The following is a 20476-nucleotide window of genomic DNA, read 5'->3' on the forward strand; positions in this document are numbered from 1 at the left end:
CTCCCCCCACAAGTGTTTTGTGTGCCAGGGTTTTCCTTTCATTTTCTACATGATTCTCCTTTATATATTGGGTAGCTTTATATCTTACGAGATTTTCACTTAAAACGAGATCAGGGCTCAATGGTGATGTGCTAGTTACGATTTAAAAAGAAAAAGTGAATCGAAGGGAAGGGATTGAAGTTGTGAGGCTATAGCGCGCGATTCGGGTTTGTGAAATCCATCCATGGGGAATTGCTGCTCCTGTGTTAAAAGTGAGGCGAATACCAGATCATCCGTTGCTCCTGGAAATTATTCTCTTTCATCAAGTAAACTAGAAGACTCTGGTTAGTTGAAAATTTAATTTATAATGTACCTTTGTGTAACCCAATCCTTTTTCATGGTCACACAGATACATACCGTCCTTCACAATCGGAAGAGCTAGAGGACTCTAACCTGGTCATCAGCTCTGAAACATATGTGAATGGAAGTGGGTTGGATGCTAGAGACTCTAAAGGGGAGATGCGTAGGCCCTTCTATGTGCTCATTCCACCACTGGTTGGAAGAGGGAGTAATAGCTCAGGTGAATAAACATTTCTTTGTTATGAAGCCACCCATACACTTACTAAATTTTACATCTCAAACAGGTGATATTAAGAAGACAAACAACAATACCATCAATGGTGCATTAAGCACTGGTGGAATGGGGAATGGAACTAGTGCAGTGGAAGTGTCAGAAAACAATTTAGTGGCCTTCTATGAAAGCTACTGTGGAAATACTGAAGACAGGATTGAAGATGCCATAACCACTGATGGAATACTTCATCTGTGTGCTGATTTGGATTTAGCGGCTGACGACTTTCGTATTCTTTTATTTGCATGGAAGTGCGATGCAGCTCAAATGGGCAAGCTCAGCAAGAATGAATTCTTACAAGTAACAACACTAACAAATAATTTATTTAAAAAATTGAAATTAATGTGTAATCATTTATCCAGGGATGTCGACTATTAGGAACAGATTCGCCTCGTAGTCTCAAGTTCAGCTTAGAACAATTAGTAAAAGAAGTAGAGGACAGCGAAGTTTTCAGTGACGTTTACCGCTATGCGTTTCGCTTCGCTCTGGATGTAGAGTGTGGTCAACGCTCTTTGCCTGTTGATGTAGCCGTTTCACTTTGGCGGCTTGTATTTACTCATCGACCCGTCCCTCTCCTTGATCGTTGGATCGAATTTCTTGAACAGTCTCCTCCACCTGTTCGAGCTATACCCAGGTACAAATCACCAACAGTTGGGCATTTCAATGCAATTTAAATTTAAATTCTCTTCTTCAGGGATACATGGTGCATGTTTCTACACTTAGTGGACGCTGTGGGAAATGATCTTTCCCGCTACGACGACACAGAAGCTTGGCCTAGCCTTTTTGACGATTTCGTTGAATGGGCCAATGATCGAGCCAACCAAAATGTGCTGCACGCCAAGGAAGAACTACACTGATGGTGATCAACCCTCAGCTTCTTCCCGTATTCGTTTCGCTTTGCTGTATTAAGTTTTTCTCTCTTCTCACCTTGAATCGTTTCAGATGAGTGTATTAACTATGTGGTTTTTTAAGACATGATAATTGCTGATGGATGAGTGAGTTATTGAATTCGTATTTGTATCGGTTAGTTTACTTTGAATCTTCGTCCACCTTGACTCTCATTTATACTATGAAAACAATATCTGCTGTGATTCCTTGACGACTTTCGCCGTACAGAGTACTGACCTGCCAATGTCCCTCTTTTTTAAACGGCCCCTCTTGTTCACGTCTTTGAAATATCGTGTCTTTCTCAAACCACCTTTATTTTCTCCAATTGTTTATACTGTAGTTTGAGAAGAACTGTCTTTGATTGGTAACAATTTGATTGACCATGATTGCCACTCTAAAGAGTAGGTATATATTGGTATTTCTGTATACCCACCCTTTTTTCCCGAATGTAACGTACCGTAAGCCTGTTTGTGTGTTTATGTAAAATCGGTATTTTTCCTGTGACTGTTGATTGCTTTCTACTTGTTTATGTGCTATTCTTAGACCACTGTGGATGAAGACATCAATACAGATGTGAATGTAAGCCTTTGGCTTATACAGATGAAATTGTTTGTTCTTAGTTTGAAAACTTTGTAGTTAGTGAAGTGGCATCCTTATATAAATCCTCAACCAACCCAACATACATATATATTTAGTTTATAATTATTTTTATGTTGTTGTTTGTTAAAAAAAAGGAAACCGCAAACCAGCCGCAAACTAGAACTCAATAAACCAGATTTTAGAAAATTATAACCCTGTTCAGGCAGCGCAGGCCTGTATCCCATGCCCATCCTCCGTTTCCCGTTTATTCTCCCTCCGACCCTCCCCCTTCTGAATCTGACCGCCAGGCGGCTCTGAAGTGATAGCAGACTACACTTGAAGACTAACCGAGAGAGAGAGATTTTCGCCGCTATTTCAAACAAGGCGTAATCTTTGTTTGGAATTTGATTGAAGGTCTTACTTTTCAATGTGCTTAAAATGGAAGTTGCAAAGCCAAATACCAGGTACTACTTGATAACTCATGGAACAAATGCATGCTGACTTATTTTTATATCTCTTTTAAGAACTCGGAAAGTGATAAATTATGCAGCCATGAATGGCGATAGATCATCAGATGATAGTGACAACGATTTCGTTGTCAACACTAAGGTTTCAAAACCCTCTGCCACTGCATCGAAACCTCCAAAACTGAGTAAATTGAAGCTAGGTTCAAGAAAGGAAACTAAGTTGTCTAATAAATCGAAATTCACAGAACTAAAACCCATTTCAGATCAATCAACAAAGGTTTGAATTTAAAATATTATCATTTTTTTACTTAATATCTTATGCTTTGCATGCATTTTTTTTTTCAAGGCAATTCAGCCTCCCATATTTGCTGGATCAAAGATTGTGGAAGAGATTGATTTTTCCATAGCAGAACCTGATTTGATAATTCACAGCATTTCGTCACAAGATACAGTTATCGCATCCACGTGTGAATGTCTTTCTCCTCATGAACTGAGTGACTCTTCAGACTCTGAAATCTGTGGAACCACTTTTGAGCTATCTGCTACAGTGAAAAACATGTGTCAAAAACATGAGTCGAAAAAGAAGATAGTTAGTGAGGATGAGGATGAGGATTTCAAACCCCTTAAAACAAATGAAGAAAGAGTAACCAAACGAAGGATCATCAGTGAAAGTGATAAAGCAAAAAATAAGAAGATCAAAATTGAAAGTAAAGAAGATGAAAAGTTGAATACCTGTGGTAGTGTTGAATCCATTACAAAACTTTCAGTAGATGATAGTGAAGATACTTCACTTCCACCGCTACTTAGACTATCCCCCTGCACAAAAATGGTGGAAAGGTCATTACCTGAACAACTTATCCAAAATTGCCAGAACTTAGTTCTAGTTGCTTCAATCAATGAAGACAGTGAATTACCAGTTGCCCTAGAGAATAACATTCACACATCTGTAAAAGAAAAAATCAAAGTATCAAAAGACGACCATAAATCAGAAAAAGCTGAAGAATACCCAAGAATTTCCGCGCTTCAACACATTTCTGAAGATTCAAATAAAATTCGACCAGTGTCAGCGGAAGCAGTATCTCCTACCAAAACTGCCAAAAAGGCAACGAAAGTCCTGAAACAAAAACTGCAATTAAAAAAGAAGCCTGAGACGAACTCGAAAAGAGATGTGACAAATCTTAAGCAATGTAGAGATGAATCATTTGATTCATCGAAACCCACAGGAATAATTCATTCTACGATAGTCGACAACGGCCTTCTTAAAAACGACGAACTCGGAGGTTTTGAAGCGGTACCTTCCAAGAACACCCAAATTACACAAGATCCTGTTCACATCTTCAAGCCACCTAGTCCGCCATTGAGGGTTGCAGTGAAATGGAAACCACCAGGTAAATCAATCACAAGCCAATTAATTACTTTTCAAGTGTTGAACTTTTTTCTTTCAAAGGTAAAGCCGGCGGTGGTGCAAATATTTTTTCAAATGGAAATTCAAATTCTCCTTCAACAGGAATTCGATTAGGTTTATCACGTAATCGTCGAGCAAGCAAGCCATTACACCCAGATGTCAAAGTGAAGATCTAACTAACAAGCGTTCGAAATAATTCTTATAAGAGTTTTTGTTTCTGGATTTACGCCTACTGTATACCTAATTCGTGCTTCACATTGAACCGTGTTGTCATTGCCTTTTCGAAATTTGTATTTAAGTTTAAGGAATGGATGGATTCCTTGTATTTCCTGATGGCTCAAAAATGATATTGTCTTTACAAGTCGAGTGACCACTGTTATCGTGGTGTGAATAAGATCACTGAGGTTATAACTGGGAACAAAAAGGAATATAACTTGGTCATTTCCTCTGCTCCACTTCATGCCACAGTTTCGGTTTTAGCAGGTGAAGACAGAATTTCGGATGAAGTAGGAGTATCGCTGCTACACTTCCACAAACCATAGGATTTACCAACGGTAGTTTGCCATAAACGAAGAGTTCCATCCTCTGATCCTGACGCGTATAATTCACCATCGGGAGAAAAACGGACGCAATGAACTGGGCCAAAGTGACCTAAAAAAAAAGATATTGTTAATAAACACAACTACTGTCTATAGACAAGATTTACCTTTAAACGATTCTATTTCCTGTCCATTGGAATAATCCATTTTATACATTTTAAAGTCTTCGCCACCGCATACAAAGACTGAGCGTGAAGGATGTAATGAGGCCGAATGGACTTGGCTAGGCACTTGATATTCTTTTATTTTTTCAAAGCTGATGATTGCAACAAGAAGTTATTAAGCAAAGTATGTAAAATGAAAACCTATTTGTCGTTTACCTGGTTGTATTCCAGAAGCTGACTGTGTTCCCGCTAGCGACCGTCAATATGGAATCATCGTTAGAAACTTCAATGCCATTAGGGATCGAGGTAAAATCTATACGGTGAATTTCCTGTAAACGGAATATTAACAATTTTAATTTGAGAAGACGTAAAAAGATTAAATAGTCTTTACCTTTCCCGTTGAACGTTCCCAAAATCTAACGGTTCTATCGTCAGCACAACTAACTATCTTCTCTCCCTTACCAAGAAATGCAATATGTCTCAATCCAGAGGTATGGCCAGATATGATGAATGGATCTAAAAAAAAAGAGAAGCTTCATGTTTTGTGTTTCTTAAATAATTTTTCAAGTACTTTATTTACCAGCAGTTGGATTATTCAAGTCATAAATGCGAAGAAGCTTTTCATTGCTTCCAGTAGCAAGCAAGCTCCCGTCTGGGGAAAAGGCCACACATTTGACTATATGCTGATGTTGGAAGGAATATATTTCTTCCCCTGTTACAGCGTCCCAGACTTTAGCAATGAAATCAGCAGCACCTGATGCAGCTTTGCTGGCATCTTGGCTTAAAGCAACTCCCCATACAGCTCCCTTGTGGCCCTCAAATGTGCCCAACCAGTCACCAGTATCTCCTTGCCTCATCATGGGTTTTCCATCTACATTTTTCTATAACGGTTAATGGATAAACCATGAAATGAAATATATTAACAAATACCTTTGCATGCTGATATAAGAAAGTAACCTTTCTCCGTGAAACCGCTGAAAGCCAAGTCAACGACAGGCCTAGTGTGTCCACTGCAAGTTAAGGGTGTTTGTCGTAATGTAGTAGGAACTGCCATTATCCCAAAGTTATTTGGTTATTTAATACGGTCAGAGTCGAGATGGGAAATTACTTGATCGGGCAGTCAAACTACAAAAGAAGCCACAAATTGGGGAATTGATGGTAAATTAAAGCCCCTTGGCTAACTTAGCAGGTTGTCGGTTGTCGGTGTTGCCGACTGCAGAACACTAGGATCATAGGGAAAATTATCCCGGCATTTGACGCCATCTGTGGCCAATACCGATAGCAATGCAGGACTTATGCAATTGTGCAAGAGTGACGTCAACTCACTTTTTAAGAAGAATGCCCCCAATTGATTATTCACACTCAGCACGCAAAATCAATCCTTTCTGAGCCGATTTTAATGCGTGGTTAAAAAGGTAAACGACGAACAGTGTGATCTGAGCCGATGACATAGATTTTTCATTGGGAAAAATCACAATAATCTAATATGATTTAATTACTGTACCGTTCATAGGTATTGTACGGCTGCATTTCAGCCTTTAAAAAGTTCATTTTGTTGACGTAGAAAGAATTATAGATTTATAGTTAAAACGTACGTCATGTGGCGTTATTGAACGGATGGTAAAATTTTACGATTAAAAGAACTGCAAGAACTGTCTGAGTATTATGTAGACATAATTAAGCTAAAGGTTGTTATACACAAAGTTAAGGTGCGCACAAAAACAAGAGCTTCCGGTTTCCATAAATGTACTTACTGACTTCCTACTATGGATCGGATGAAGCACTGTGCGGAAAATCATAGCGGACAAATCTTAACTGTTAAAGTATACTGTAAGGTGTAAACGGCTAAAACGTAATTGCATTTTTTTATTCTGAATGTATCATTTAGTACTTTCTTGCTTTCTCAGCTAAATTTTTTTCATTTTTAGAAAAACGCTAAATAAATATTGAATGTGTAAAATGTACAAGCAGCCCAAATATTTGTTATGCCAAAAATCGCAAACAATGTTTCAAGGGAACATCAAGAACATTTTTCATTACTAGAACTAAAGTAATTGGTAGCCTAGTAAAGTGGGAGTTAAATGACAAAATGAGTAAACGGTGTTAATGAAAATATAGTGATATTTCGATTTTATCTATGTAGCACTGAAACGACAGTTAATAAGTTAAGCAAATAAATCGTAGCTAAAACTATAAATTATTGTAATTTGTAGATCAAATATAATAAGCCTTATTTAAACCCAGTTTACCTTGCTCAGGTAAGAGGTAACCATTCTGCGAAAAGTAAAATTTAGTTGCCCTGAAGCACCACCAGGAACGCCATGGCAAGTAACCATAGAAACCAACACTCGACTTGTTAGAGTTGTAGGCTAAAAAGGTGCTGACTTGGCTCTTGCTGTCAATTTTGAATTTTAGCTACAAAGTGTTTCTCAAATGCACGAAGATGTAATGTAAAATTTCAATACGTACCTAATTTGTGTTAAACTTAACATTTGTAATCTTGACAGAAAAAATCGACGTCTCCTATTAAGAGCAATGGAACAAAAACAACGTCAAGATTCAAGAAGCAGGGTGGATGGGCGGATGAAACACAACAGTCGAACAAAGCTTTCAGCGCACTGTGAGTCATTGAGTCCCATCTAGTTTAGTAAATAAACTAATTCTAATCCATATTGGTATTGATATCTTGCAGAGAAAAGAGGTTTTCTTCCATAAAATTGAAGAAGCAAGAATCAGAAGAAGGTACAGCCTATAATCATTTGTACCAATTTTTGAAGATATTTAACTATGTAATGGAAATAATTTAGAAGTTCCTGTTTCAACCACCAGTGACTTAAGCAATGAAGATGTAGATGATCTCAACATTGTCAGCAACTTAAAAACGTAAAATTCTACAGTTATTCAAAAACATTTCATCAAAATTTTTATTGAGTTTTAATTATTATTTTAGAGAAAATCATAACCGAGCTGCTGCATACAAAGAGTTAAATGCCAATAGCATTTCTAAACAAAATATGGCTCAATATTTAGAAGGGGTAGATTTAAGGATTCTAACAAAAAATATATTACCTGAGTCTCAATTGAAAGAAGTATGACCGTAGAATACTCACACATGCTTTTCTATTAATGTTATCAATTTTCTTTTGATTTAACAATCAGGCAGATGTACCATGGAATTGGGATGTTTTATTTGCTGAAATGGTGCCTGAATTATCCTTGGGTAGAGACAAATCTCCTTTTTAGTACAATTACTCATATTTACAACTTGTTTTATTTTTATTGGACATTCTAATACATAACATGCACACTTCTGAAACAAAGCCCATTGTAATGTAGTATGCATATTCTTTCTTACTCCCTGATGTTTTTACAACTTCCAAAACATTTTGATAGCATTAACAATTCCTACATCAGAATAATTAAAATAGAAAAGTCCACCAAGAGTGAAAACTGAAATTCCATAAACAACAGCAACACCAAGTTTGGCTAATGCAGGGCCAACCACTTTTGGTCTCATGTAGTCTACTACAATAGTCTCCAAACCCCTAGAAATGTTGCAAGTTTTTTTTAGAAGACTTTCTTAAGAATTTTCTATTTTGAAGAGTAAGAATTTTTTGTTTTACCAATGAGCGTGCAGTGTGAAAGAAATAGCAAGCAAGTAATCCATTGCTGCGGAAGGGAATAGAAATGCTGCAGGTACAAGAGGGACCAGAGCAAGTGCTAAACCTCTTTCTAATGTCCAAAGTTTTGTGTGATCATCTGCTGACTTACAAGAGGCTGTCTCGGCAAGAGCCTTGGGACCCACAGTGAAGTTTTTCACAGAATGAAGTGCATTCTGCGATACAGGCACAATTTTATTCTCATAAAATATAATGTTTTTTTTTGAAAGAGCAGCTAAACAGGGATTTCCAAGTATCAAGCGACTGTGTAACCCCACTGTAAATAAAGTAAGTAAAACAAATTACGTCCATGAAACGTATTGGTCAGTAAGATTGATCTATGCCTAATAACACATTACTCATAAAATTTAGTCAGAGCTCGGGATTTGGATTTAAATTATACTGGGACTAAAGCTGTTTTCAACGAGCAACATTTGGAAATCTTTGTAAAGTAAGTTACCTTTCCCAAAGTTTCTGCAAACGGACATCATTGCGGCCATTTTTCTGTCTTTTTATCAAAATAACAGTCGGATCGGTCGGATACTGCAGACGAAAATCTAGTTCTCATTTACGCCACTTTGAGATGGTCCTGTGCTTTGCAAATTGCAAGTGTGTATGGAAAACTCAAGACTAGGCCTACTTTGCCTTTTTAGCCACATGGAATGAATGGATAGTGGATAACAAACTACAAAGTAAATGTAGCTTGATAATAAATTAATAAATTTTGCTTAGCCAAAAGAAAAAAAAAATGAAATAAAAAACCAAACAAAAAATTCTGCAAAAAGGCTTTCAAGTAGGGGAAGATATACAAATTAATTAGATATCATTAATTGACCAGATAATTTTTTTAAACTCTGTTTTAAAGTGAAGAAGAGAGATTCTATAATTAATTGATTATAATTGTTTTCTTCAGAAGGACTGGAACCAAGAAAAATTTCGTACATATGGAGTCTTTGTCAATCATCCATGAACAGGGTTCTATGGTGTAATGGTTAGCACATCAGACTTTGACTCTGATAATCTGAGTTCGATTCTCAGTAGGACCTGTCTGATTTTTTTTTTTTTAATTGTAAACAATTGGGTTTATTACTGTGCTAATGTTTGATTTTAGTAATAATAAGTACAACTATTTCCTGTTGTATAAAGATGTGATAGTGCTCATTGGTATAATTTGTATTTTATATTTATACATATTTATACAAACCCTTTAAATCTTCTGATTTCTGAGCAGTTTTGTCATGAGCAATAGTATTGCTTGAACCATTGCACAGCTGTTTGGTATAAGGATGATTAATTGATTACTATCCATTAAAAACCTGACAATGTAACATGAAACATTACTAGTGTTTGACAAGTGAGAATAAGGTTCTATGGTGTAATGGTTAGCACATCAGACTTTGACTCTGATAATCTGAGTTCGATTCTCAGTAGGACCTGTCTGATTTTTTTTTTGTTTTTTAATTTTAAACAATTGGGTTTATTACTGTGCTAAATTTATTGATTTTAGTAATTATTAAAAATCGTTTCATATGGAACAAAGATGTGATAGGGTTAATTGGTTAATATAAATTTCATGTTAAAATTAGGGGTTCACCACTAAAAAAATCTTCGTAGACCTCGCCAAAAGTGCGAAAATTTTAACCCTAGTAGTACGTACGTAATTTCAGCGAATTATGCAAATTATGCAAATTTTAGTACTACAAAAACCTAAATAAAAACACGAAATGCTATGTAGCGTTTCTCTAGAGGAGACAAGGTTCTATGGTGTAATGGTTAGCACATCAGACTTTGACTCTGATAATCTGAGTTCGATTCTCAGTAGGACCTCTTCTTTTTTCTTTCTTTCTAAAAATTTCCAAAAATCGTGCTTATTGTTAGCGGTAAGCAAAACATTTTATTTTAATAATAATAATATTATTTCCCATTATATATAGATGTGATAAGGCTCATTCACTCATTGGTCTATTAAATAATTCTATTTGTAACAAACCCTTTGTAATCTACGGCAAGATCTGCAGTATTAAACTATGAATTGTTGAGCTGTTAATCATTAGCATTCGTATTTTAATTTAAACCATTACACAGCTTGCTAATGACATTAGGATATGCTATTACCCATTAAAAATTCCTGATATGTGGAACGAACGGCTTGCCAGCATATACTGCCACGTTTTTATTTTCGAAAACCTTCTAAAATTTTTTTTTTAAAGCCAGTGATAAAAGCCAAAACAGATCCAAATAAAATTGATTTCATTTCTCGACATTTTTATTAAAGAAATGCTGCATCACTCTGCTAACTTACACATTCATGATAAGGCAATCAAAGCGAGTATACGGTTATGTTCAAGCGTTTTATTTCATTACCCTTTGATGAAACGAGAAACTTGGGTCAAACTCCGTAGCAAACACACAGTTGCTATGGTAACAATGCCGCTTTATCGCGCCATCCCACAAAAGCTGTGAACCAGTTGTGTACAAGTAGGTTCTGATAGTAAGGTGTGTTCGTTTTTTCAGTTGACTATCTTCTATCTTACAGAGTTCTGCTACGAGTACTAGTTTAGTTTTATTATTTGGTAAAATCTCTTCTCTGTTACACAATTTAACAAGAAAAACTGTTGACGAAATTGAAGGAAACGAAAAGTGTTGGATCGCGTTTTGTGCTTGGGAAGTGGTTTAACCACTAGCTTCATTCCACTCACTGCAGCGTATAATATATCTGGCCGTGTTTGGTTTTTTGTGTTGTTTTTTGAGAAAACTATTTTTGTTTGGGTTCCCCTCGAAAACGAGCTGAAAAATAACACCGCATCACGTTGGTTTGCAGATAGAACTTGATGTAGCCCATGTATAAGAGGCATTGAATATTTAGATGGAGTGGCCCTTCTATTTAAATTATGTACATGTTCAGGTTACAGCAATACTGAATGTTGTCACTTTATTATCGGCTTGCGGCTCGTGTTGACTCAGCCCTTGCGCCAGAAAAGTTCACGTTCCGTGTGTGTTTTGTTTTTCCCTCTGTTTCCGTGTAGCTGTTTCAGCTGTGGGAAACCAGGGACGAGGGATGTCCAAAACTGTGCTCGCAACATTACACCCGTCACGCTCTCACAAGTGCACATGCGTAAACTAGAAACCACCAAACTAATAACTAACTCAAACCCTTTAACGTTCAAGTGTCGGTGAATTAAAAGTTTATCTTCGTTTGAAAAATTTTATCTAGCTCATCACACTTTGAACACACGCTGCAATTTCTCTGGCGTTATGTTGACGTTGTCAGGTAAGACTCGTTATAATCGGCACCGTTGTCACGCACTGAATAATTAAAATAAAGACTTTTTTTCCCTCCTATCTTGACTATGCTTTTCGTTTTTGGTAAAGACCATATGATGGACGACGGATCGGATTTTCTATTGCCAATACCAATATTCATTCCGCAATTGCGGAGCCCCAGTGATAACCAGACCGAATTTCAGCAACAGAATCAGTTTTCTCCCAACAGAAATGAAGACTCCAATCGAAATCGTTTGGCGACGAGTGAATTTTATTTGCAGTTAACATTCAACGGAAGCAGAGAAGCCAATCGGCCGTCATCTATTCAGTTATCATCCCAGTCAATGGAAGAAGAGGCCATGAGATGCCAGCAACAACTAGTCGCCAGCCAACAGACACTGGCCAAACTAGAGGCCGAAGTGGTCCAGCTCGAACGGACTAACGAAGGATTGCGCTCCGAAAGCGAAGTCCGTGAGTTGATGGCATTAGAGCAAGTTATAAAATGTCTTGAAGAGGAACTAATCCAGTGTCGAGCCTCATCAGTAAAAAGTAACGAGGACCTAGTCAAGAAAACTGCCATCGCTAAAACTACTCGCACAAAACGTTTCGAAATCGAATGTGCGTTGAGGGAACTTCAATTGAGTATATGTCGACGGAAACTCGAGTACGCAACAGCCAAAGCTCTCGATGACGAAGATGATGGAAGTTCATCGGACGAAGATGCTTCAGCCACCGTCTCAAACCTTCCTGAAGAAGAAGAGCGGATCTCATCACTGCAAAAAGAGCTGGAAGAATTGAGTCAGTTAAATAATCGAGCCTTGATCGAAGCTCAAGAAGCCGAAAGACTGAACGCCAACCGACAAAGTGAGCTTGCACGGACTCAATTGGACCTGGAACAAAGAATCTCCATGGGTAGGAGCGAGTGTGAGGCTCGACGTCAGAACCTTTCTGAGAAACGCCAACAGCTCGACAGAAATCTATCTTATCTGGTAATCTAATATTAGATAATAATATAATAATAATAAAATAAATAATAAAATCTGGTTTAAGGTTCAATTGGGGCAAGATATCACACAAGAAAAGCTGGCGGAAATTGGGCTTCTTCAACAGATTGCTTTGATCGAAGCAGCCCAAAAGATTGAGAACTTGGAGCGCTCGGCTCGATGTCTCTTGACCGGAAATAGTTCACCATACAACGGATAAAAGTGACACAGATTCACCCCATATCACGGTCCACAGAGACACATGCACTAGTCTTAATTAGCACTCGAATAGGCTGCAGAGAGCTTAAATGTTTAAAGACTTATGGCCACAGTTTTCTTGATGTTATTTTGCAATTCTTTTCTTGTGTTATTGATAATCTCACTCAGATGATTAAATGCAGGGATTTTAATCACATATTTGTCTGAATTTATGTGGTGTTTATTTTACCATTGCATGACGACTGTGCACCTCATTTTGTGGTAAAAATGACGAATAAGAATATACTGATCATTAAATTTGATTATATTCGTTATATTCTGAATTGATAATTTTATTTATTTGTAATAACTTAGAAAGTTTCATTTTTCAGTAAGTTTTTACCTGCCTACCAGTTTGATCCTGAACTTTATTACAAGGATACTGTCAACCAAAGAGAAAATCCGCATTTTCCCTTTGACGTCGAGCAGGGGATGGGACTGGCCTAGCTCAACCCTCGTGACTGGATCATCGATTCCAGCCAACTGCAATCTTCCATCGGACTGCTGGAGGATCCCGTCTTGATGAGTCACGTTGACTTCTCCGTGCCGGACACGGACGTTCGATCGTGTTTCCATCGACCCATTCATGGATGTCGGCCTGCGCTGTCACGACGTCTCGTGGGCTGGATTGCGTTTGGGCATGACGGGCAAGAAATCCGTCCTCCAATCGGCCACAGTCGAGCACGCCGGGCTCTTCGATTATGCCACTCATTCGTTCTAGCCGGCCGTTCTCATGAATTTCCACCATCACGTCCTCGATCGGCTCCGATTGGTCGGCAACGATCACGACGGTCTGGGAATTATGATGTATTCGAATACTTACTATCCGGAACGGAATCCTAGCTTGAAGAACAGCCACATTTATCAGAACCGCGGCAATAGTGTCATCCTGCGCAGTTTGGGGCTCGAGCTGGTCGAGTGCCACACTCTCGTCCTTTTTACAAAGGGTGTACATACTTGGTGTTAAATGAAAGTGGGTACAAACTTGTACATTATCCTGTATAAAAATCGCGGCAGGCCACTTATGTCAGTTTAATGAAAGTTAAATAAGCGCTTACATCTAGCGGCAAAAATTAAAATCTTATTTAAATTTTGCCCGGTAAAACCCCATAGTGGTGGCGCGACCAACGAATTGCTTCAATAGGAAAGGGTTTTATCAGCGTGTTTCTTCTTTTAAATAAATATGAAAATAATAGAAATGAATAGAAAAACAATATGCGACGAACCAATTGCACGACGCTGGAGTTTTAGATGTTAATGGAGACTAGAGATTTGTCACAAGAAGCATAGAGAGAATTAGTCTATTCATCACAATTAAGATGAACTAATTGTTGTTCATGTATTATTAAGAAAATGTCCACGCAATTATCGTGAATAAATTTTTTTTAAAAATCAACATCAACGACATCTCAATGAAATCAATAAGAAAAATTAATACTTCGTCCAATCTCCATTGACTTGACGGGCTAATTCAAGACGAGAAACCATGGAGTTGCTTAGACTGTGCCAATACAATGACCGACGGGCGAGATCATTCCATATTCCATTAACTGTATTCCAGAGTTGGTCATCATTGGCAACTTGTTGCGCATCCATACTCCTCGCCATTTCACTCCAAACATTTTCGATTGGATTGAAATCGGCTCCTTTTGGTGGCCACGGTAAGAGCTCAAAATCTTTTCCCTCATCCTCAAACCAATCCATAACTACGTGGCACATTGGCCGGAATTTGGCTGGAATTTTAACCTACTTTCGCACAAGACGTCAACGGCAATACCCGACCTATCCGTCTCTTTCGGACCACCCTTTTATCTCTTTCCGTGTGACCTTTGGTTGTCGTGTTGCCCCGCCTGCACGCACTGAGGTCCGTCTTCCGTCTCCTCCCAACTGCAACATGCCTCTTTTTCTCTCAAACCTTGAAGCCTCCCTCGGTACCATGGTCATCCCCAGCACTATACAGACGTTTACTTCTCCTCATGATATCGAAGCATTCATTGCAAATTTGACTGACTATCAAGTCGGCTGCTCTGAAAAGTAAACTCCCATTTCATCCCTCCCGAGCCCCTGCTAGGATGCCATGGTGGTCCGATAATATGTGGTCTCTGCGTAAAAAGCTGAGAGACGCCTACAAACTCAGTCGTGAGTCTCCCTCTCAAGGGAATAGAGACGCGTACAGTCACCTCAAAGCCAAGTACCAAAGGACCCTCAGAGCAGGAAAAAAGAAAGCTGGAAATCCTTCTGCTCCAATAACCTAAACGGAGATATTTTTGGAGAGTTAAAAAAGTTGACGTTATCCACCCCAGTAAACAACCATCCTTCAGAACTACTAATTGATGAGGTTTCCATTACCGACCCAAAGGGCATCCTTTCTGCCTTCAGCTCGCATTTCTTCCCGACTAACCCTCCAGATGACTCATTTCACAAATCCGCTCTGCTCTCCTCAACTACCTTCTGCGAAGCACCTCTCTCCTCCACGGAATATCTCGTCCTCCCTTCCGAAGTTAAGCAGGCCTTCGATAGTGTGCGTCTCTCTAAGTCCGCCGGCTCGGATGGAATCTCGTCCATCTGGCTAAGCCATTCCTTCGATTTAATCAAATCCCATTTAGCGGCCCTCTTCTCGGTTTGCTTCAACCTCGGCTACTTTCCTAAATGCTGGAAAACCGCCTCTATCGTCATCCTTAAAAAAGACAATAAACCGAACTACCTTCACCCAAACTGTTTCAGACCAATCAGTATAATCAACAGCCTCTCTAAACTGTTTGACAAAATCATTCTTGCTAAACTCAAGGCTTTGGCTGCTACGCACTCTTGGTTTAGCCCCAGTCAGCATGGTTTCAGGGCAGGTCTATCCACAGAAACGGCCCCCCCTCTCTCTTATTAAGTTAATCGAAGGCAACAAAAAAAAAGAAGATGGTCACTTGTTGTGCTTTTTTAGACATTAAGTCAGCTTTTGACGCGGCCTGGCACCCAGCCATTCTGAACAGCCTAATTAAAAAAGGCTGCCCCCAGTTCTTAGTAAAAATTCTGAGTGACTTCCTCAGCTCTCGCTCAAGCATTTTGAAAACGTTTCGGCCTCCTTCACTGCCAACACTGAGCTCGGTTGTCCACAAGGCAGTGTCCTCTCGCCGTTTCTTTGGAACATTCTTATACAGGAACTGCTAAGCCTCAGTTTCCCTTTTCTCTTCTTTATTTTGTCGTATGCCGATGACATTGTTCTATGTGCTATGGACAAAGACTTTGAAACTGCTCTTGCCAACCTTCAAGCAATGTGCGATTCCACTGTAGCATGGGGTCGTTTGGTCTTTCAACGGCTTAAAATCCGTTTTTATGGTCTTCTCCTCTAAACGAACCCTGCCGTCATTGCCCTTGAAGGTTGACAACGTATGTGTGGCCCGTTCACACTCATGCCTGTACCTTGGTCTAACATCGATGACAAACTCAGCTGGAACACCCACATATCTAACAAATGGGCATACAGTTTTGTTACCGCAGCGGTAACAAAACTTTTTTTCCTCATTCTAAAATGCTGTCGGCTGTCTTGGGGCCTCTCGCGCAATGCAATTTCTCTTCTATATAAAACAACCGTGATTCTCACTATACTTTACAACTGTTCTGTTTGGGCTTTGGCCATCCGCAGGAAGCGAGTAATTGCAGCCCTGAAATCCGCCCAACGCCTTTTTGCGCTGACCATTGGCCGACTGTTTACGTCCACGTCTACTGACGCGGCTCTCATTCTCGCCAACATCCTCCCTCTGCACCTCAAAATAATCGAAACGGTTCTAAAGAGATCCATCTCTACCCTAGCTGCTCTTCTGCCACCCTCGTCATTACAAGTTTCTGGCGGTACCTCTGCCAAAATTGTGGCGTCTGAAGCTCCAGCAGGCATACCCCTTGGTCTGCACAGAAAAAGATTGTTGCGCTTGGATATGTTTCCCCTGTGGAACGCAGCCTGGCAAAATGCAAACACGGGTGCCCAGACTCGCTTGTTCTTTCCCTCAGTGGAATCCGTCCTCTGAATTGAGTTGTCCTTATATGCACTTCAGTATGAGACTCTTGAGTAGCAAGTACCCAGAGGAGGTCATTTTCATTAATATTGGATTTACGCGCGATTACACGCGCGACACGACCGCGCTCACGAAAGAGAAAAAACGATTACTCCGTCGTCACTTGGTAATTACAATTTTTATTTATCATTGTGATTTGTGAAAAACAGATGGGGTATAGAACAAGCCAAATAACCGCTAATGAGTATGCTATTTGCATACCAGAAAGCTTTTTTTTACTAGCTATCCAACTCCACAAATGCAAGTCTATGAAATGAGCCAAGGGAAACGATGCAAGTTATCCAACTTGCGCTGCTGCCCCGAAAGAGAAATAGAACCAATTTTCTAAATAATTTTTTATTTTGGGAATTTCTATTCTACAGGCAATTTGACCAAAGTAGAGGAGGACTTTGACGAAAAATTAGAAAAAAATTTCTTTGGTGCCGCTGAAAAGGCATTCAATGCCATTTTGGACCATTTATCTCCAAGCCAACTCCTCTAATGGAATTTGGCTGTTGCCGCGCTCGCTTTGGTTGGGCTTACAAAAAAGTTTTGCTGGAAGTGGCTACAGAAAGGATGGAGTTTTCCATGGGCCTTTCTGGTTGTTGTCGTCGTCGTCGTTCCCCACAAAATCCCCCACAACATCCACAAGCGGACGAAGTGGAACTGCCGCCACTGCCGCCACAGCAAAATCATTTACCGGGGCAATTGGCGGCGATCCCGCACCCACAAACCGCTCCGATTGAGGTAAATATTGATTTTTATTTAAAAAAAAACTGTATTAATTTAAATTGTTTGTACAGCAGCCACTAATGGAACGGGAAGAGGCTCCAACGCCAATTCCCACGGTCCTCGAATTTTTGAACGAAGCGGACCAATTTATGGATGGCTGGAAAAAACGTCTATCGCCAATTTCCACCTATGCCTCAAGCTTGCGTGGTTTATTTCTATTGTCTGCCTCGTTTCTCATGCCATGTCTCATGCCATGTCTCTCGTTTCTCTTCTCATGTCTGCCCCATTGTTTCTTTCTCGTTTCTGCTTTTGTCTTCCTCGTTTCTTTTATATTAATAACCCAGTTCCCTCTCAATAGGAAAAGTAAGAAAAAGAAGAAGAGTCTAATCACTATGTCTAATCACTATAGCTATCACTATAGCTCATTGAAGGAGAGAAAAGAGCCCTGGACTCTCCACACAGCGAAAAAAAGAAGAAGACTTTGACTCGAATCTCGTTTTTATATAAGATGGCGCTCACATGTTTTTCAATGTTAAAAAAAAGAGACGGATAGATGTGATAGTAAGTATAGAAAAGAAGGGGAGACCGCCGCTTCTTCTCTGCAGACGGCCTTTTTTTCCATCCTCTTTGCAAAAGGCCTCCCGCTGCGAAACAAGTCTTGTGTGCTTATAACACAGACACACAGACGCACAGGTGTGTTCTGAGCGACTCCCTGCCCCACACGGACACGCCCACGGACACAAATGGGATACGGATACGGATACGGATATAAATACGGATAAGGATAAGGATACGGATACGGACACGGCTACGGTCACCACGGACTCGCACACGATTTCAACACAATTTCAACACAATTTCAACACAATCACTCCACACATTTCAATTGATTGATATGATTTTCAGGTTTTGGCATTTCAGTCGTTCCGTCTCGGAGGTTATTAATAAAGTAATTCTTAAATTTTTGGTCTTAAAATGTCCCATTCAAGTTTTTCGTTGTTCTATAATGCCTTTCCGTACGCCAGCAATTGTAAAAATATCATTGTAAAATATCACACCCTTAGTGGTGAGCCTGTGAAAAATGATGAGCCCGAGAAAAGAGAAAACCCCTGTGGTGACCCCTCTTCAGGAAGACCACCAAACAGGCGCAACAAATGTGATGTAAGTTGGCCTAACATAATTTTCTGGAGACAACAATTTTCTAACATTTTCTAAAAATTTTTCAGATCTTATTTTGCAACATTCCTAAGAATGTCTGCAAAGATGACCCAATGGAATTGTTCAAAACATTCAGGGCAATCTTGGCTATTCAGCTAAATCTTCACCTTGGATACGGGTTAATTCAATTCTTAAAGAGCGAAGCACTCGCTACAACGGTACGCTCGCAACCAAATGTTGCGCAATAACCGAAAATCGACACGAAACGTTGAGTACGACTGAAATGTATTTGGCCGTTGCCAACTCGTTCGCCCTATCGAGAACGCGTCCAGACTCGTACTGCCTTTTCTTACATAATTTCTTAGTTTCTTCCTTATCCCACCAGGGGGAGGGGCGAGCGAGACAATAGAAGGGGGGAAGGAAGGAGAGGTTGCCAGGTATTACCCAACATTCGGCCCTTCCTGACAATAAGATTTTGTTGTTTTGATTCCGGAATCCACAGACAGTAATTACATACACAACGAGAACCGAACAAAAGGGGGTGATCATATAACTGAGCGACAGATTATCGTAATACAATTGACGGAGCAGAGTGCGTGAGAAAAACAACAAAATGAATAGAACGAACAAATGTATAAACTGGATTTTGAAATCAAACACGTTATCGACCATTAGATTAAGACGGACGACCAGAAATAAACAGCGTGACATTTGAAATTAACATAACAAATCGGCACAACGGGTATTAATAATAAATGAAATTATTGTCGTTATTGATTGGTCGAGCCGCTCTTCCTGCTCGAGAGACAAATGGAGTGTGGCGTTTCGGCACAAATTGTTGATTCTCGATGCTGGGCACAAATTGTTGATTCTCGATGCTGGGCTCGGACGGTTGATTCTCGATGCTGGGCTCGTATGGTTGATTCTCGATGGGCCTGGATTCATTAGGCGTGATTCCAATTTGGTCGGATTCCTCGTCACAGTTCTCATATTCGTCGCTATACGGGCACCATTCCGTCTCGCGTCGTACAGAATATCGCCTGATTTGACTGAAGTGTGCATTGAAACGGCGCCAAAGTCGTTTTCTTCGGAAACACGGTAAATCTTCGACTGCATAGCATGTAGGTGATACTTTGCGGTAGACTTGGTACGGCCTTACGAACCGCGGGATGAATTTCTTCGTGGTATTTTTCGTTTTTAGGCGCCGGCCAATTAGAACTAGTTCTCCGATCTGGAAGATTGGGTCAGTTTTCCGGAAACGATCATAATTTAGCTTACTCTTTTTCTGGCGGATAATGATCAGTCGGCGAGCCATTTTTCTCCAACGTGATACCATCTCCACTCGTTCTTCTTGCGTAAGAGGTGTAGATGGTGGCCAAGGAAATGCTGACTCCATGGACATAACTGCAGGTCTACCAAAGACTAGTTCAAATAGGGTGATTTCTGTTGTCGACTGTTTTGGCGTATTGATGAAGAACACAGCCCTCGCGATTCTTTCTTCCCAGTCAGAATGGTCAAAGTTGAAGAATGCTGCAAGTGTTGAAGCTATGGAACTATTTATCCTCTCGACCAGAGGTTTCTGGATGCTCTGCCGAAGCCTGTACATGTTTAATTTTCCAATTTCTTACAGAAAGCGGAAAAAGAAAAGGAGGTGAAGCACGGCCCTTCGTCGGATATTATTCTAGTTGGCGTTCCATGATATAGGAGAAGAGCTTCCTATAGGAAAG

General features: G+C 39.7%; 6 protein-coding genes and 3 non-coding genes across 11 annotated transcripts; 7 read left to right on the top strand and 2 right to left on the bottom strand.

The window, feature by feature from the left end:
* The first annotated feature begins 3 nt into the window (after positions 1-3).
* LOC124337973 (DCN1-like protein 3) lies at positions 4-2104 on the top strand. The gene is made up of 5 exons (XM_046792003.1): positions 4-323; positions 389-559; positions 624-910; positions 973-1244; positions 1305-2104. Exons 1-5 carry the CDS (start codon positions 224-226, stop codon positions 1465-1467), a joined length of 993 nt encoding a protein of 330 aa, XP_046647959.1. The 5' UTR covers positions 4-223; the 3' UTR covers positions 1468-2104.
* A 287-nt stretch (positions 2105-2391) lies between these two features.
* Positions 2392-4274, top strand: LOC124337967. The gene is made up of 4 exons (XM_046791995.1): positions 2392-2541; positions 2602-2821; positions 2891-3932; positions 3992-4274. The coding sequence occupies exons 1-4, from the start codon at positions 2516-2518 to the stop codon at positions 4123-4125; spliced, it is 1422 nt and encodes a 473-aa protein (XP_046647951.1). The 5' UTR covers positions 2392-2515; the 3' UTR covers positions 4126-4274.
* LOC124337972 (serine-threonine kinase receptor-associated protein-like) lies at positions 4255-5886 on the bottom strand. The gene is made up of 6 exons (XM_046792002.1): positions 5583-5886; positions 5233-5523; positions 5044-5168; positions 4869-4981; positions 4656-4804; positions 4255-4600 (listed from the first exon to the last, which is right to left on the bottom strand). The coding sequence occupies exons 1-6, from the start codon at positions 5704-5706 to the stop codon at positions 4407-4409; spliced, it is 996 nt and encodes a 331-aa protein (XP_046647958.1). The 5' UTR covers positions 5707-5886; the 3' UTR covers positions 4255-4406.
* A 1018-nt stretch (positions 5887-6904) lies between these two features.
* On the top strand, positions 6905-7973 carry LOC124337986 (intraflagellar transport protein 43 homolog). Of its 2 annotated transcripts, none has more exons than XM_046792018.1 (6): positions 6905-7097; positions 7160-7272; positions 7345-7394; positions 7463-7535; positions 7603-7741; positions 7812-7973. In XM_046792018.1, exons 1-6 carry the CDS (start codon positions 7086-7088, stop codon positions 7893-7895), a joined length of 471 nt encoding a protein of 156 aa, XP_046647974.1. In that variant the 5' UTR covers positions 6905-7085; the 3' UTR covers positions 7896-7973. The 2 variants fall into 2 exon arrangements, with proteins under 2 accessions (XP_046647974.1, XP_046647973.1); XM_046792017.1 differs by having other exon boundaries at positions 6930-7097; positions 7460-7535.
* LOC124337985 (succinate dehydrogenase [ubiquinone] cytochrome b small subunit, mitochondrial-like) lies at positions 7910-8928 on the bottom strand. Its single transcript, XM_046792016.1, has 3 exons — positions 8772-8928; positions 8276-8588; positions 7910-8197 (listed from the first exon to the last, which is right to left on the bottom strand). Exons 1-3 carry the CDS (start codon positions 8809-8811, stop codon positions 8020-8022), a joined length of 531 nt encoding a protein of 176 aa, XP_046647972.1. The 5' UTR covers positions 8812-8928; the 3' UTR covers positions 7910-8019.
* A 357-nt stretch (positions 8929-9285) lies between these two features.
* Trnaq-uug lies at positions 9286-9357 on the top strand. Its single transcript has one exon. It is a non-coding gene; the product is annotated as a tRNA-Gln (tRNA).
* A 318-nt stretch (positions 9358-9675) lies between these two features.
* Positions 9676-9747, top strand: Trnaq-uug. Its single transcript has one exon. It is a non-coding gene; the product is annotated as a tRNA-Gln (tRNA).
* A 319-nt stretch (positions 9748-10066) lies between these two features.
* Positions 10067-10138, top strand: Trnaq-uug. The gene has a single exon. It is a non-coding gene; the product is annotated as a tRNA-Gln (tRNA).
* A 484-nt stretch (positions 10139-10622) lies between these two features.
* LOC124337970 (tropomyosin-like) lies at positions 10623-13079 on the top strand. Of its 2 annotated transcripts, none has more exons than XM_046792000.1 (3): positions 10623-11582; positions 11637-12564; positions 12626-13079. In XM_046792000.1, the coding sequence occupies exons 2-3, from the start codon at positions 11662-11664 to the stop codon at positions 12776-12778; spliced, it is 1056 nt and encodes a 351-aa protein (XP_046647956.1). In that variant the 5' UTR covers positions 10623-11582; positions 11637-11661; the 3' UTR covers positions 12779-13079. The 2 variants fall into 2 exon arrangements, with proteins under 2 accessions (XP_046647956.1, XP_046647957.1); XM_046792001.1 differs by having other exon boundaries at positions 10627-11582; positions 11684-12564.
* Positions 13080-20476: the final 7397 nt, after the last annotated feature.

This window comes from Daphnia pulicaria, chromosome 4 (genome assembly GCF_021234035.1).
Source record: "Daphnia pulicaria isolate SC F1-1A chromosome 4, SC_F0-13Bv2, whole genome shotgun sequence".
Taxonomy (NCBI): Eukaryota; Metazoa; Arthropoda; class Branchiopoda; order Diplostraca; family Daphniidae; genus Daphnia; species Daphnia pulicaria.